Raw genomic sequence first — 17,901 nt, forward strand, 5'->3', positions numbered from 1 at the left:
TAGGAGACATACCTAGAAAAATGTTGCTGTGGCTGGTGGCAAAGAAAATGGTTGAAAATTGGTCCGGTTCTTTTATGTGTAACTGTCTAGTTTTCCCTTCATCATTTATTGAAAAACTGTCATTTCTCCATTGTATATTCTTGCCTCCTTTATCATAGATTAATTGACCATATAACCATAGGTTTATTTGTGGGTTCTTTATCCTTTTCCACTGATCTAGGTGTCTGTTTTTGTGCCAGTGCCCTATTGTTTTGATTACTGTAGCTTTGTAATATAGCTTGAAGTCTGTAATTGTGAAATTTGTAATTGTGATACCTCCAGCTTGTTTTTCTTAAGATTGCTTTGGCTATTTGGGGTCTTTTGTGGCTCCATACAAATTTTAGTATTATTCTAGTTTTGTGGAAAATGCTGTTGGTATTTTGGTAAGAATTGCAATTGAATCTGTACATTGCTTTGGGTAGCATGAACAGTGTAACAGTATTAATGCTTTCAGCCCCTGAATATGGAATGTCTTTCCATTTGTTTGTGTCAACTTCAGTTTCTTCAGTGTTTTATAGTTTTCAGAGTCCTTCACCTGTTTGGTTGAGTTTATTCGTGGGCATTTCAACAGGCTCCACATTTAAATGATTCAAAATGGGAACTCTGTACACCTAATGGGACCTTATAAATAGATCCTGAACTAGTAGTGGAAACAGAGAAGAGGGGGCTAGATGTGAGAGCTACTCTGGGTGAAGTTGATGAATGTTTAGTAAATAGTGAGAATAGAGAAGAGGAGAAGGAGTTGAAGGCAATAGTAGTAATATAATTACCTTTTACATAGTGTCGTGTGGTTTATAATGCTACGTAACTGTAAAATGTTTTGTTTGACTGGACTTCACTAGAGACTTCAGGAAGAAGGGAAGGTAAAGGGCCTGAAGGAGCAAGTAATGAGCACAAATTTGAATTCAAACAAAATTCATGTTGCCAGCAGTACAGAAAGTTCATAGAAATATTTTCAAAATTCAAGAAGACTGTATTGAATACCTGCCATGTGCAAGATACTGTGGTAGACACTTTACAGCAGTAATCCAGGCTTTGTTATAATGCATCCCATCGAGAAGTTTTTAAGTATGTTAAACTAATGTTTGTATATTTATCTATAAACAGTCTGCTCTTGTGCTAATGTGTTATTTACATTATGAAACATACACCAAAGAAGTTAAAATAAAGTGAATAGAAGTTCTAATATCTTCTTTCTGCCTTCTGGCTTTAGAAGATATCAAGATAAAGAGGGCACGGTCTAGTGAGGAACACAGACTGGGTTCATTTTTGTGAAGGCGTGTCAGACAGCTCTGTCCAGTGGGCAGGTGAGGGAGGCTCAGTGAAGGTGCCCGATGATGGATACCTTTCCTCATTCCTGCTTTCCTATTTCAGGCCTCCCGTGAGCAGAGCCCCACCAAGGCCAGAAAAACTCCAGACAAACAATGTTGGCAAGAAAAAGAGACCAATAGAGGTAAGGAGAACCCCCTCCCCAGTGTTAACTTGTGCTTTAAAATGTATTCAGAATTCATTCCATTCCCTTCTTGTAAGACAGCCAAATCTTGTCGTTAGGTTTTATGAAAATAAACATATTGAATAATCTTTTAAGATTTTGTTTTTAAGTAATCTGTACACCCAGTGGGACTTGAACCCCAAGATGGAGTTACATGCTTTCCTGACTGAGCCAGCCAGGTGCCCCTGAGTAAACTTTTCTGTTTGGTGGTAAAATTTTGATTGCTTAATTGTCAAGTCTGAGTTTTAGATTGATACCCTTTGTTTCTTTTTATTTTCTATTAGTTTTTTTGTTTTGTTTTGTTTTTAGTTTTCCATGAGTAATACCCTGAACTCTCAGACAACTTGTAAATATAAAGATATGTGAAAGATCTATGGCTTATAGAAGCACAGGTGCCTTGGCAGTATTTTACTCTTACTGGTTTGAATTTATAAGTCAAAGTTCATACCCCATGTGATCTGTTCACTGTAGGGTTCAATGAAGGCTCTACTTTCAAACAAAGAAACGATAATTGAGCAAGAAAGTTCTCCCAGGCACTTGATTCCAGGATCAGCAGCCACAAGCAAACTGCTCAGTCAGGTCAAAAATGAGGCCTAAATCTGTGGGACTGTGATTGTTGTACTCATTACCCCACAAAGCCCACGAGGTCAAAGAAAAGGGACACTTTCAGTGGCAGAATTACATGCTAGAACCTTAGCATGAGTTATCAGAGATGGTGTACTTAGTTTTCTGCACCAGCATTGATACACTATTTGGCTTCTCAAAGATACAGCACTTGGACATAATGTATCCTGAGTTAAATATGCAGGTTACGTATTTTTACTAACAATGCAAGTTAAAATATTCTTCTTTTGGATACAAGAAGTATCTCAGTGTTTAACACATGAACTCTTTTATTTTTTTTTTTTAAGATTTTATTTATTCATTTGAGAGAGAGCGTGAGCACAAACAGGGGGAAAGGCAGAAGCAGATTCCCAGCTGAGCTAGAAGCCCAACAAGGGGCTTGATCAGGACCTGGAGATCATGACTTGAGCTGAAGGCTTAACCATCTGAGCCACCCAGGCGCCCCAACACATGAACTCTTAACAACTAACATTCTTGGAGTCAAATGACCTTGTGATTCTCTCTTCCTTTTTTATAACTCTGTGTAAAAAGTATAGAGTGTGTGTTTTAGCTGCCCAAAGCACATTACGGAGAAGTTTGTCTACTTAATTTTGTATTTGAAATTTGTAAAACATCAAAATGTGTCCTCCATTGTGACTGAGGACACCAGTACTATATATTAAAAATAATGGTGAACGTTTAGAGATAAGGAATTGTATAATGGTTTTGTTGTTGTTATAGGACCTTGTGTTGGAGCTTGTTTTTGGCTATCGAGGAAGAGACTGTAGGAATAATGTTCACTATTTAAATGATGGTGATGATATAATTTATCACACTGCGTCCGTTGGAATTCTGCACAATGTTGCTACAGGTAGGAAACTCTGATTCTCCATCTCCCACATTTTTTTTACTTTAGAATTTTGTTATTTATAATCTTACATTTCTTTGTTAAAGCTGTAAATAATTAAATTGCGTAAGTCCAGAATTTATTTCATACTATTAAATTTTCTAGTAATATTTCAAATAACCAAATTTATAGTCTTAAGAGCGTATGCACAGCAGAGAAACATTTCATAATGCAAAGTACTCATAGGTCTCTGTTAGAAGTGAAGCTTTTCTATACATTGAAACTGTGTTTTATAATGAAACCACTTGTAACTTTATTTCCGCCTAACCTTAACACGAAAATGGATGGTTTAGTGGATGGTTTAGTGGTTGTCTCTTCTAGGTAGTGATTAAAAGTAGCATGTTGGGTGAGTGATTGCTGGGGAGTGGGGTGAAGTGGGCAGTGTTCTTACTGAGGCCTTGGAAAGCCAAGGAAGATACTCAGAAAGCTGTTTCCCTGTGGCTACTGTGGTGATGCTTTGTTTGATTCATAGTGAGAAAATATTTCTTGATGTTTATTTAACTGATTGGATTATTGAAAAACAAAGTTCTCGTATCATTTGATGACCAATGATGTGTAATCCTACTAGTGATATTCACTATTTAATTTTGAATTGTTTTCTTATATGTAATTATAAACTTCGCAAAGTCTAAAGTTGGAAGTAAAATAGAGATTATTTAGTCCAAACATTTCTGGCTTTTTCCTCTGAAAGCTTCACTCTGAATAGGTAAAGAATGGAATATGCGAGTCCTAATCCCCCATGCGTGTTCTGTATTAATCATTAATGTGATAGTCCTGTTCTGGTTTCCTAAAGAAAAAGATTCACCAAGATCACACAGAAATCAGTGGTGATTTTCAATTTAATAATTTGGATCATTTAAAAAATACTTAGGTGATCCTCTTTGAAGCTTCACATATCCTTCAAAGAGAATGGAGTATAAAAAAAGATAATCTAGAAAGGAATATGTAAATACACTTTCATGTTTATACTTTCAATTTTCTTTATTTTTAATTTTCTGATTTGTAATTAATCACCTTTCTACTGATGGGGTGTAGAGAGAGAAAGCAGAAGGGAAGCGAGACCCCTCTCCACTTGTCATTATTTGTCCTCTCTCCAGTTTGGGGTACACTGCTGTGTTTACAGTCTACGAAGTTTTGATCTTTTAGCTGATCTTCATACTTAGCCAGTAGCACATATAATTGCTTGTTTGTTCTCACTGAACTCTGAGCCCTGGGAAATATGAAGCACATTTCACTTCAAAGAGAAGTTTTAAACTGTTAGATCTGGTAAATGTCATTGTTAAATTGTTTTGTTTTGTTGCTTCGATTTTTGGAGGACCTAGTGTTGAGGGCCCTCCGTAATCTGGACCCGACCTACAACCTGTCATCCTGACCTCATTTCCCACCTCTCCATTGTACTTACACAAACCTACCTTTATTACGTCCTACATGATCATGTCTAAGGTCTCTTCATTGTCAGTGCTACTAGATAAATCACATGAATTCTTTGATCAAAATTCTTGAGTACCACTGGCTCCAGAATAAATATAAAGTTCAGTAGGCTGGCATTCAAAATCCTCTACCATTCTGTTTCCAATTTGCCCTTTCAACCATATTTCTCACATTTCTTCTTGACCTTACACTTCAACCAATGAGCCATATATATGCATACTTAATACTTTCCAGTTTTTGTACCTTTGTTTAAAGTATTTCTCTACCTGAAATGCCCTTTCCCACTTACCTTCACATTAACAAAGTCTGTCATGTCAGTCCAAGAATGCCATATGCCCACAATAAGAATTTCCATAGCCTTTGGATCTTTAACTCTCTTTTAGCACTTAATGTCTTTAGCCTTGTGTTACATGGTTTGTGCCTTTCAGGTCTCTATCCATTTGAAGACTTCTGAGTCATTTTTCCATCCTTATGATGATGTGCACACATTCAGTGCTCAAAAAATATGTATTAAGTAAGTTAAACAGAGCAGTTTATTGTTCTGGATAAATGCATTTAGCTGTTATACCTTAAAGTTTTCAGATTTAATTCTCAAATTCTTTTTTTTTTTATAGGGACTCAGAGTTTTTATCAGGAGCATAATGATGATATACTGTGCCTCACTGTAAATCAGCATCCCAAATTTATCAACATAGTGGCAACTGGCCAAGTAGGTATGTTTCTATATTTTAAAAAGAAACAATTTTAAGTAATTGTATTGTTCAAATTAATTCAATATCCTAGAGAAAAAAAGTAAAATATATTTGTGTATCATTCAAAATGTATTTGTATATAAAACACACACCCAGTTTTACCATATTACTTGCTTCCAGGTACCTTTCTCTCACTTTGGTTGGTGCAGACAGTTCAGAATTAAGAATAAACTATTTTATGGTGATTGACATAGACTTAGTCCTTGGCAGAAATTCCTGATTAGAAAAAGGTTTAATATAGCATATTAAGCAGAAAGGAAGAATTTGAGGAGAAAATGGTAAATAAGGGGAGCCAAGAAGTAACTAGACTGGTAGGGACACAGTGTCTGTGGCAGCTGGGGTTGGTCTAGAAAGAAGCGAGAAGCCGAGTGTCCATGCTGATGAATCCTTCTGCCTTTCTCTTTTCTTCGGCATTGATTGTTTCAAAACCACCCGTCTTGCTGTCTTTTAACTCTTTAAAAAACTCAAAGGACATAACTTGCAAGCAAAATGATGAGAAGATAGCAGGTCTATTTAGAACATATCTACCAATCAGTGATCACTGTGAATACTACGTAATAGATTTGGTCAATTAGAACTTAACTCTGGTGTACTTTGTAAAAATGATTGATGTCATTGGGTTTTTTGGATCTCAGTGGGCCTCAGTTGCTAAGCCAGCTTTCCAGGTGTCTTTTTCTTCTTGGGTATAATAGTTTATGCTTTTAATATCTCCATTTTTCATTCAAATACTAAATTGATCAGTGCGAAACTTGATCTCTGGGTTGCTTAGTTCTATAGTTATACCACTTTAGTATTCCTCCTTTCTGTAAATTTTCCTATTTTTTGTAAGAAGTAGACTGATACTTCATGCATTACATACAAAAGATTCTAGTCCTTGAGTCTAGGCCCTTTTTGCACTAAATTTTTAAAAATTAAAGTCTTATTTTTACTCTGCACAGAAAATGAGATGTTATAATTTTGGTCATGAAAGCCTAGTTTAGTGCCTCTTGGGATGTAGTTATTCAGTTAATGTTTGTTGACCTAAATTCATTTATTCAGCAAACTTATTGAGCCTGTACCATGCACAAGGCTAGGGATGCAAGCAGCTTACCAAAAAAAGACAAAATCTCTATGTTAATGGAATTTGCATACTGTGAATAGAATCCTAGAAGATATGGTTCTTCCATTTCCCAGCTTTGTTCCTTCTTTTCTTTCCCCTTCGCTCCCCTTTTTAAGCAGCTTTGCTTAACATATTGGTGCTGTGGTTTTCTCTTTTGATTAAGAAATGTTGTGGTCATGAATATAATCTTTCATGAAATTTGGACTTCTCCTTTCCCTTTTTTTATTGAGATATAATTGACATATAACATTATATTAGTTTCAGGAGCACAACTAAATGGTTTGGTATTTGTATTTGTTCCTTTTATTCTGAAAGGCAACGCTGTGGGGAAATGTGGAATGGCTAATTATCTCCCCATCTCTGTCCTTCCAAGTCGAAGTCCAGGCAGTGCAGAGGTGAATTTTAGATCATATATGCAGCCCTGTGCCTTGCCCCACTGTACCCTTCCACAGAATAGAGAAATTTTTTACTGATGGCTAATGAAGTATAAGATAGACTCAGGAGAAGACCAAAGAGTGAGGGACTTTTTCTCTTCTGAACCCAGAGAATAGAGTCAGTATTTACTTTGCCTGCCAAGCTTGTATAATACCTGCAAAACACAAAGCACTGTCTAAATGTTTATGGCTCTCTTTGTTAAAAATCGCATAGGTCATAGGGGAAGTATTTGCTTTTGTGGTATTTTAGCCAGTTACATTCAAACTTCTTTTTTTCCCTTGGCGAGAATCTTGGATTCTCAGGGCCAAGTAGAGATGCGTTAAAACTGAAGTCTATTAACAGGGCATTTTATAAACCAAATTAAGAGTCATATCATTTAAATAATGTCAACATATTATCTTTAAGTTGTTAAAATTTCATGTAACTCATTAAACACAAAGAAAATAAACTTTTTATCCCAAGACTGAAAAAGGTCGTATACATGAAATGTAAATATATCTGTATAATAAAATGAATTGCTTCCTTTACAGTTTATTCAGTTTAACATAGTAAAATTCCTTTTGCATATGATACTTTATGATTTATGTTGTATAAAAATTTTTCTGTGATAATTGAATTTTTATGAATTTTGCTTTTAAGTTATTTATGGGTAATTATTTTTCTGCTGCTTTTCCACTGTAGGTGATTTAGCAGACATGTCAGGTAAGGAAAATTCATCATTTTCTGTTTTAGTTGTATTGTTTAGTAATGATGGCCCAAATTTTTATAGAGTAATTCAATACTTGAGCCTATTTTGGATTTTTTTAATGAAAAAAATATATCATTTTAATGTCATGATACTGAACCCTATCTGCAATAAGAATTGCTTATTTTTAAAACTAATATATTTTGACCTTTTTAGTGTGCCAGCACTATTGTAAACACTTTGTATGTATTACCTACTCAATCATTGCAAGAATCCTTCATGGTAGGTATCTACTTGCCAGTATCATATAGCTGCTAAGAGTGCAGGTGGGAATAAAATTAATCTTAAATATGAATCAATAGATTGTATTGCCTAAGAGTAAAATTTTTAATTGTTATTTTTATATATCATTCCAATTATTGCACATATTAGATCAACAGATCACTTAAGATTTAAAAATAAGTTTCTGTTATTGATCTTGATCATAGCTTTGTGACTCTAAAAAGCTACTATATAATGTGTCCATTGTTTTTAGGTATTCACTAGGCTTTTTCAGCTCAATTTTCAGTTTGTATAATACAGTAAAAATAGCAGCTTGATACAAAAATATTTCCCCATGATTTGTAGCTACCTCCCTCTCCTCCAGGATAAAGCATGATTTTGTGATTCGACTATTAAACTACAAATTTATCCAACACAACAGGCAATGTTTTTGCTCTCTTTCAGTTACATTCAAGAGTAAGGGTTGGCAAACCTCAGCCCTGGGGCCAAATCTGGCCCACTACCTGTTTTTTATAGCCCATGAGCTAAGTGTAGTTTTTACTAAGTTAGACTGTTGGGAAAAGTCAAAAGAAAATTTCACAGCACATGAAAATTATATGAAATTCATATTTCAATATCCATAGATAAAGTTTTGGACATAGCCAGCCTCATTCAGTTATGTATGGTCTGTGGCGGCTTTTGTGCTACAGCGGCGTGGGGTAGCTGACCAGAGGCCGCACGTGACCAGGACCCTCTCATTGCTTCACACTGCTGCTCAGCCCACTCCAAGTGCAGCGATGCCCTTAGAACATGGGGAGTTGCGAGCCATACCCCAACATTATGTTTGGTTATTTAACCAGTGTATAGCCATCGTGTCAAAGCAAGGCAAAAAAGGGAAGTGGACTTCGAAGATCACACTTTTAAGGCACAGTGAGATGTGGATTATGTGGTTATCAAATTACATGATAAAACATTGTGCTTATCCTGCAGTGACACTAGAGCTGGGCTAAAAGAATACAATATATGGTAACATTTTCACGTGAAACTGTATCACGGTGTTCCCAGCTCCCAGGAAACCAACAGTCAGAAAAATTAGAAAATTTAAAAGAGTGTGTGTGAGAATATCTCATCACAACAGAATTTCTTCACAAAAACAATACATAAAATGAGCCTGCAACCAGAGTTTCTGAATGGCTCATTTGTCAGTCAAGAGAAGCAGTGTACTGACTGTGAGTTAATTAAATCATTTTTGATTGCAGCAAACACGTGTCCAGAGAAAATAAAGTTGTTAAAAACTAGCTTTTTTGGGGGGGGGGGGGCGCCTGGGTAGCGCAGTCATTAAGCGTCTGCCTTCGGCTCAGGGCGTGATCCCGGCGTTATGGGATCGAGCCCCATATCAGGCTCCTCTGCTATGAGCCTGCTTCTTCCTCTCCCACTCCCCTGCTGTGTTCCCTCTCTCGCTGGCTGTCTCTGTCACATTAAAAAAAAAAAAAAAATCTTTAAAAACAAAAAAACAAAAAAAACCTACTAGCTTTTTGGCAAAAACTGTTGCTGGAAGAGTTGAGGACATTGGGAACAGCCTCGGTAGTCAGTTAAAAACAAGACCCCAAAAAAGGCAAATAGTTCTGAATGGTTTCCCTTGGCTTTTGATGGACTAACAAATGTTGCCAGTTGCTTACTTGAGGCATCAGTGCCAACTTTGAAGTGACTGACGAGTTGGCCTCTAAGAGTAGTCTCCATGGAACAACTTCAAAAGATAATATTGTCAGAGAAGTTAAGAAAACATTAATTTAGAACAACCTAAAGTGGAATCTGCTAAGATATTTGACAACTGATGGTAAAAATATATGTGGAGCTGGAGCAGAAAAGGATAGTTGGTTAAGTGTACAAAGCTGGTGAAAATCGAAGGTGTGTGAAGCCCATGGCTATTCACTGTGCTATTCATCAGGTAGTTTGTGGAAAACATTCCAGTGTATCATGTGTTATTGACAACCTGAGTTTGTCTTTGAGAGTCAACAGTTAATGTCACTTGTTCTCATAGAGTTAACCCTCATCAGTTCCATGAGTTTATGTTAGAAATAGAAGCTGAATATCGTGACTCGGCCCTGTCCACAGCAGTTCAGTGGTTTAGCAATAGTAGCATTATTGCAGTTTTTGGAGCTCAGAGCCAAGACTGAAATTTTTCTGAGAAAAGTAGTGCTGTCCATCTCTATTATGGAAAGCTGAATGGCCTTGGAAATTAGTTTTTGCTGCAGACTTGATAATGTTTCTAAATGAATTCCACCTGAAATTACAAGGAAACTACAACCACAGTAACAACCTGCAGTTAAAATTGCCGTGAAACTTACTACACCTACAGGAAGCTCACTGGCAGCGCTAATGTTGTAATCACAAGGAACACCAGCCTGCATGGTATGTTTCTCATGCTGTCAAACATAGAACAAGAAGTGAGTCCCGTTTGTAGCAGATGTGTTTTCTGGTCTCAAACTACAGTTCCAGTAGCACTTTTCAGATCTTGATGCAAATGCAAAGAAAATGTCCATATTTTAAAAATTGGTTTAACTGAAACTGAAGAACTTCCACCTAACCTTCGGTTTATGGTGATTATTCTGCAATGTAATACATGCTAAAAGCCAGATAATCAAGACAAGACCCTAACAGAATGCTCTAAATGCTTTCCGAGTGACTGATATGCTCATTAAGGTCACGTGCTTGTGAACTGATATTCAGATTTGTCAGTAGCTATCTACATAAGACATTTTCAAAGTTGAAATGTGTGAAATTACCACAGGCAAACATTGGCAATTGATTTTAGTGATAAAGATCTCTGACTTGGAACCTCACTTCAGTGACATGTTATCTCCAAAAAAGAATTTCATTCTTCTCATTAGATCTGTATTGAAAAAAATTTTACTCAGTGAATTTCGTCAACAAGAATTGTATGGAAATTCATTTTCTCTTATTACACAAATACCTGCATAATATCTCCAGTTTTGTCTCTGACCCTATACAGAAAAAGTTTGCAGACTCCAGCTCCAGGGGAGACAGGCGATCAATAAGTAAACTTTTAAAACTGACATGATCTGAGGTGGTAATAAGATAAAAACTACAAGGTGTTCGTGTTCTTACGGGTGGAAACATTCAGCTGGGCCAAGAATGATACCAAAAAAATGATAGCCAAGGGATGAGTTGGGTACTCCAGGCTGAGGTCTGGTTTGGGAGTCCTAAGAACACCCCTACATTCAGTGATTTACTAGAAGGAATCACGGGGCCCAGAGGCAGTTAGGGCTATAGGTTCTGACAGTAATCAGCAAGGGAGAAAGACACACCAGGTAGAGTCTAGAGGCTACGGGCACAGGCTTTCTGCGTCTCCCTCACCACCCTGCCCCAGGGGTCACCCACAAACCTTTACTAGCAGCAGGTGCAGCACATGGGAGCAGGGATTTGTCCAGGGAAGCCCACTCCAGCCTTAGAGTCCAGGCTCCTTATTGGGGGCTGGTCACATAGGCACAGACCAGCTACAACTACTGAAATACCCAGAAGAAGGCAGGTGTTCAGCACCCCAGGTAGATAAAACAGCCTTAAATCAACATAGGGACCATTTCAAAAGTCAAGTCCTTACACACTTGCAAGCAGGCCCTTCTAACGATAATAACTTCAGGCTCGTTTATGTTAACTCTTTCCTGTGCAGGCCCTAAAGGTAAATCAAGAAACAGGAAGGTCAGTATAGAGGAGTAAGGCCTCTGAGATGAACTTGGAGAAGGGGGTAGGAATCATTTGCACAGGGCTTTGCAGATCACGGAGAGGAGTGTTGGATGCATGCTAAGTGCAGACTCCATCATGGAGGGCATGAAGCAAGAGAGGGAGGTGATCTAATTTATACTTTGAGAAAGTCACTCTGCACTATTACGGATGTAGAACAGAAAGAGATGTAATCAGAAAGTTAGGAGGCTATTATAGTAGTCCAAGCAAAAGACGTTTTTCACTGGGGTGGTAGGAATAAAAATGGAGAGAACGAGACAAAGATGGGATGTGTTTTGGAGCTAAAGCCAGCGGTCCTTTCTGAAGAATTGGATGTGAGGGCATGACAGAAAGTGAAAAACCAAGGCTGTTAATTTTTTGCTTGAGCACCTGGCTCGGTGAGATGGGAGAATACTTCCGGAGAAGCAGTTGGGCAGGAAGAAATTATTCACAGACATAAGGACTGAAGGGAAGGCAAGAAGACTGGTGGGTTTGGGGATGGGGGTGGGGGAATAAGGAAACTCTATTTTCTTCATTTCAGTAGGTGAGAGTGAGGAGCGAAGAAGGTGGGGGGTAAAATTTTGAAATTGTCACTTTGGAATGTGGGAGAGTAAATATATATTAGAAAATATGTGGTATAATTACTGTTTGAATACATGTCTTCTGAGTAGACACTAAGGGGACATCTTTTGTCTGACAAAGCTTTCTCAGTGTATCTAAGACAGTGCTAAAAATTTGACATTTTGATAGGAGTATTCAAAGAGAACTCTCTGTCCCTCCCCACCCCCCATCATAGTTACCATTTGTCACAGCAGGCAGTTGTCCATGAAGTGACTTTAGCAGTCTTCCCTGTGCCCTCTGTGACAGAAAATAAGGAAATTTATTAGCCCCAAGGTTGGTCGCATTCGTGGTCAGAAAGGGCTGTCAGTACCAGTTAGAGTTACATGCTCTTCATTTTCTTTTAGTGAGAAAAAGGATAAAAACTCTTTTCACAGCCATGAGCTAGAAGTTCATGGTTCCTTCGTTTTAGCCTGGTCGAGTCCTTTTAAGACCCAAAGCAAACCCTGTACTAAGAGGACACCTGGGAAATACCATGTGCCGATTGGCTAAATCTGGGTTACTGAACTAAATTCCTGTGCTGGAGGTGGGCAGTGGGGAATGGAGCATGAGGGGTTGGGGGTGCTGGGGAGGTTATCACAAGGGCATTAGACTAATCAATTGAGTAAGCAGTGTCTTTCCCCTGACTCACTTGCTCTACGTAAGGGAGGAATGGATTCCTGCACAGAAGAACAGCTTTATTAAGGAGGGAGGTAATGGGTAGAGGGTATGCAGCAAAGAGCCGTTTGCTACAGAAACTGAAGAGTGAACTACAATTGGCACACTTAATGGCCCATATTAAAATTTTGTTTTAAAATATAATTTTTTTATGCTGCACCAAAGACAAGTAGAGGACGGAGAAAGAATATCCTTACTTTGATTCTTATGAGATCCAATCAGTAATTGAAAGAGACCCTTATAGGCATCTCTGTACTAGAGACTTAGAGTTTAAGAATGCTTATAAAAAGTCAGTGGGAGGGATGCCTGGGTGGCTCGGTTGGGTGTCTGCGTTTGGCTCAGGTCGTGATCCCGGGACCCTGGGATTGAGCCCCACATCCGGCTCCATGCTCAGCAGGAAGCCTGCTTCTCCCTCTGTCGTGCCCCCTGCTTGTGCGTGCTGTCTCTGTCTCTCTCTCTGTCAAATAAATAAATAAAATCTTAAAAAAAAAAAAAAAAGTCAGTGGGGAAGGGCCCCTGGGTGGCTCAGTCAGTTAAGCATCTACATTCGGCTTAGGTCATGATCTGGGGCGGCGGGGGGAGGGGGGGTCGTCTGGGATCAAGCCTCATATCAGGTTTCCTGCTTAGCAGGGAGTCTGCTTCTCCTTCTACCTCTGCTCCTCCCCCTGCTTGTTCCCCCTCCCCCCCTCAAATAAATAATCTTAAAAAAAAAAAGTGGGATTGATTTTCCAGAGATAGCTTGATGTAATGGAAGGAGCAAGAACAGAAATGGATTCTGAGGACAGCACAGCTCTGTTGGCTCTGCCAGCTCTGAGGTGTGTGTCACTTAGGGCTTGACTGACTTCATGGGAAAACACATCTGCCTAGAAGTGGGGCCTAGATGTGTCCCCTGCAACAGGCCTGGCCCATGATAGGTACCCATTAGCTGGTGGCCCCTGGGAAGGGGAAGAGTGAGAGCAGGATCTGTTACTCCCCTATCATCAGTGACCATTTTGAATCATAGGAGAAAATAAAATGTACTTAACGTAATTTAATCTTTCTTCAGTAAGTCAGAAAGGCCTTGAAAATTTGCAGTGATTTAAAGCTTAAATCCTGTTACTGATAGAAGTTCAGAAGAGTGGATATGTAGCAGTCCCGTGACAGGGTCATACCTGTGTGTTTTAGAACGTAAATCTCAGGTATACACTCCTTATCATCTCGTTTAACTTTCTGTGAAAGCTTGAAAAGCTCAGTAACTCAACTTAGTTAAGATTACTTGCTGTCTAAATTTTAGATAAATGAAAGTCTTTGTAATTTGTGACATATGAAATTTGGAGACAAAACTGATGTTTCTTGAAAATCCATTATCTACCTCATCACATTTAGGCAAAGTATATGGATTGCCGAGAGGTGCGTTTTGTGAACATGTAAAAACGTTTTTATATGATGGAAAACTTATATAATATTTATTACTGGCCAAAAATTATGACTGATATAGTATATATTTACTTTTTTTTTTCAAATTTTTATTTAAATTCTAGTTAACATACAGTGTAATACTGGTTTCAGGAGTAGAATTTAGTGATTCATCACTTACATATAACACCCAGTGCCCATTCCAACAAGTACCCTCCTTAATACCCATCACCCATCTAGCCCGTCCCCCACCTCCCCTCCTTCCATCAACCCTCAGTTTGTTCTCTGTCATTAAGAGTCTATATTATGGTTTGCTTCCCTCTTTTTTTTTCCCCCTTCCCAAATGTTCATCTGTTTCTTAAATTCCACATGGGAGTCATATGGTATTTATCTTTCTCAGACTGACATTTCACTAAGCATAATACTCTCTAGTTCCATCCACAGTGTTGCAAATGGCAAGATTTCATTCTTTTTGTTGGCTGAGTAATATTCCATTGTATGTATATACCACATCTTCTTTATCCATTCATCAGTCCATGGACATTTGGGTTCTTTCCATAGTTTCCGTGGCTACTGTTGATGCTGCTATACTTAGGTTTGCCAGTCCTTCATATCCTTTTCTTCTATTGAATAAGGAACATTCTAGTTTTAGTCCAGTACTTAAGTTTATTATATTCAGTTTTTCACACATAAATACCCTATTTTATTATATGGTAAACTGTTTTTTAATTTATTTGGGAGAGAGAATGTATGTGTGCACAAGCTGGGGGAAGGGCAGAGGGAGAGGGTTTCAAGCCGACTCCGTGCTGAGTGTGGAGTCTGGCACAGGGTTTGGTCTCACGACCCTGAGATCATGACCCAAGCTGAAATCAAAAGCCAGACGCTTAACCGACTGAGCCACCCAGGCGCCCCTATATGGTACACTTTTAAGTCTGTTTCCATGCAGTTTTGATTTTTCACAGTTGCATAAATCTTTGAACAATTTTTATTTAATGACCTCAGATCCCTGGTTTAATATATTTTAATTACTTTGAAGAACTGTTAGATGTATCGTTGTAGCCTATAAATTATAGATGGTATACAATGTCTAAATTTATCAGAATGTTTTCTTTGGAAAATGTCTCTATTTTCACAGTATTTGTAGCAGATATGTAATTTGAAACAAATGCACTTTAGTATTTTAATTATTTTACTAAAAGTACTTATGTTCTGGGACACCTAAATGACTGGCTGTCAGTTAAGCGTCTGCCTTCAGCTCAGGTCATGATCCCAGAGTCCTAGGATCAAGCCCACCCACCCCTACTCAGCAGGGAGCATGCTTCTCCCTCTCCAGCTCCCCCTGCTTGTGCTCTTTCTCTCTGTCAAATAAATAAAATGTTTTAAAAAATTTTAAAACATTTCTAAAACATGCATTATTTTTATTTTAAAGCTTGTGATTGCCTGATTTTCTTGTCTGTTATTTTCTCAAAAATACAATTTGAACTATTCCCTGAAGAAGTATTCTGTATTTTTTTCTTTTCCTTCCTCTTTCCTTTTCTTTCTTTGCTTTTTTTTTTTTTTTTTACAATTTTTTAATTGAGATATAGTTGACGCACAATGTGACATGAGTTTCAGGTGTCCAGCGTCGTGATTGGACAAGTCTGTGCGTTCTGCTGTGCTCACCAGCCACAGGTCTGGCTGCCACCTTTGACCGTGCGTGCGATGCTGGCACGGTTCCACTGCCTGTGTTCCCAGTGGCTTATTCGTACCCGGAAGCCTGTATCTCCCACTCCCTTTCCCCCATCTTGTCCATCCTCTGCTACCCTCCCCTCTGGCAACCATCAGCTTTTTCTATTTGAGTCTGGTGTTGTGTTTTTTTAAATTTCGTCTTAGTTTTGAGCTATTTTGTATTAAGTACACAGTCTCTCTTTGGGAGATACTTTTCCGTGTTTCAGAAAATACGCCTCAGCTGTAGAAATGGAAACATTTATAATAGGCATATTACAACTTTTGGATTTTATCTTTATTTAGCTACAGCTCCTTCTATCCACATCTGGGATGCAGTGAACAAGCAGACTTTATCCATACTGAGATGCTACCATTCAAAGGGAGTGTGTTCGGTCAGCTTCAGTGCTACTGGAAAACTCTTGCTGTCTGTGGGTCTGGACCCAGAACATACTATTACCATTTGGAGATGGCAGGAAGGTAGGGTTCTTTTTCCCTTTAATTAAAAAAAAAAAAATAAGGATACTAGGGTAATATGAATTCTCTAGTATTTGCCTTAACTTGGTGATTGAAATCATTTTCCACTTCAGCCCTATCCAGTACACAGTTGATGTTACCGCTGGTAAGTCCCACCATACAAACTCAGTGAGCAGCTCACGAAGCAGAAATTAATGAAAGTTACTAATACTGTATTTGATGTGCTGCCCTTTCCTTTCAGTAAGAAGCCCTGTGTGGTCTCTCTGCCAATTAGTATTTGGTCCCTTATGGAGGGTCTTAGTCAGGAATGGAAATGAAGTATATTGTAAGTGACAGTGAACATCAGGGGAATATTACTGATACTCCAGACAAAACTTTTCAGTGCTATAGCTGCTATAAAAGGTAAAGTTCACAGAGCCACACAGAAGGAAGCAAGCTCTGATTTCTAAAATCTGGGTTGGCCCTTCAGTGGTAGTAAAGCTCCCATTAATACATATATCCCTTGAGAAAATCTCTGAGAAGGACTCTGTCCCCAGGCCCTGTGATTGCCAGGTAGCTGTGCAAGGAACACGTGTGCCCCCTCATAAGTATTTGTTTTTTGAACGACATATTTTGAATAACTGTTTGGTCCTGTAGAAATTAGCTTCCTATACTAACCTTGTTCATTTTGTTGTCGCTCTTTACCAGGTACCAAGATTGCCAGCAGAGCTGGTCACAACCAACGTATTTTTGTGGCCGAATTCCGACCAGATTCAGATTCCCAGTTTGTGTCTGTGGGAGTCAAACACGTGAAGTTCTGGACGCTGGCAGGAAGGGCTCTTCTTAGCAAGAAAGGACTCCTGAGCACTGTGGAAGATGCCCGGATGCAGACCATGCTCGCTGTCGCCTTTGGTGCAGTATGTCTCTTTAAAATGCGTGTGCTCGTGTGTCTCGGAATTACAGAAATTGGACTACTTTGGATGTTCTCACTCTAGATAGATAAGCCACCATGATGTTCCATGGCATTGTGACCCACTAATCATGACATATGTCCTGGTCATGCATACATTTCCCCTTCCCGAGTCTGATACTTTCAGAAATCAGGGAGTGGGAAAGAAAACTAATGAGGGTGAAGGATTATAATGAAACATTTGAGTCCTTAGGCCATTGCCATTCTTAAAAGCCTTCATTAATTTTGTAATTATTACCCTAAAACTCCTAAAATTTCTGTCCTCCTAGTAGTTCCTCATAATCCTAAAGATTTGCCAGAATACAGAAAGATAAATCAAGAAATATAATTTTCTAGTATTTAAGGTGGTACTGGGGTTTAGGATTTCCTTTGCTTTCTATCATCGTAACTCACTGCTAAGCACATTATTGGAAGCGCTTTGGGCCAGTGCTGCTCACTCTGCTCACCCCAAGGAGGAAGGAGAGCACAGTTCCTGGCCTTCGCACACAGTGTTCCAGAGTTCCCTCCCCTCCCCCATCCCATCTGGGCTGGCGGTTCAGGATCCACATCTCTTTCCTTTAATACCCTGTGCCCTGGCCCGGCCTTTTAAATCCTAAGTGGATTTCCTTACTAACGTGTTTATGTGGGTATGTAATGTGAAGAAAATTATAGTTTAG

At 38.6% G+C, this 17,901-nt stretch overlaps 1 protein-coding gene across 7 annotated transcripts in view; it reads left to right on the forward strand.

Annotated features, from left to right (window-relative positions):
* EML5 (EMAP like 5) overlaps positions 1 to 17,901 on the forward strand; it is a 169,731-nt gene that overhangs the window by 140,377 nt on the left and 11,453 nt on the right. For 5 of the 7 annotated variants that reach the window (XM_044389980.3, XM_044389984.3, XM_044389982.3 and 2 more), the window contains 6 exons: positions 1,414 to 1,492; positions 2,876 to 3,005; positions 5,087 to 5,185; positions 7,440 to 7,460; positions 16,126 to 16,299; positions 16,984 to 17,192. In XM_044389980.3, coding sequence (XP_044245915.1) covers positions 1,414 to 1,492; positions 2,876 to 3,005; positions 5,087 to 5,185; positions 7,440 to 7,460; positions 16,126 to 16,299; positions 16,984 to 17,192 — 712 coding nt within the window. Of the gene's footprint in view, positions 1 to 1,413; positions 1,494 to 2,875; positions 3,006 to 5,086; positions 5,186 to 7,439; positions 7,461 to 16,125; positions 16,300 to 16,983; positions 17,193 to 17,901 lie in introns of those variants that run through there. The other 2 variants (XM_057318335.1, XM_057318332.1) reach the window with 2 other exon arrangements.

Source organism: Ursus arctos, unplaced genomic scaffold (genome assembly GCF_023065955.2).
Source record: "Ursus arctos isolate Adak ecotype North America unplaced genomic scaffold, UrsArc2.0 scaffold_25, whole genome shotgun sequence".
Lineage (NCBI taxonomy): Eukaryota > Metazoa > Chordata > Mammalia > Carnivora > Ursidae > Ursus > Ursus arctos.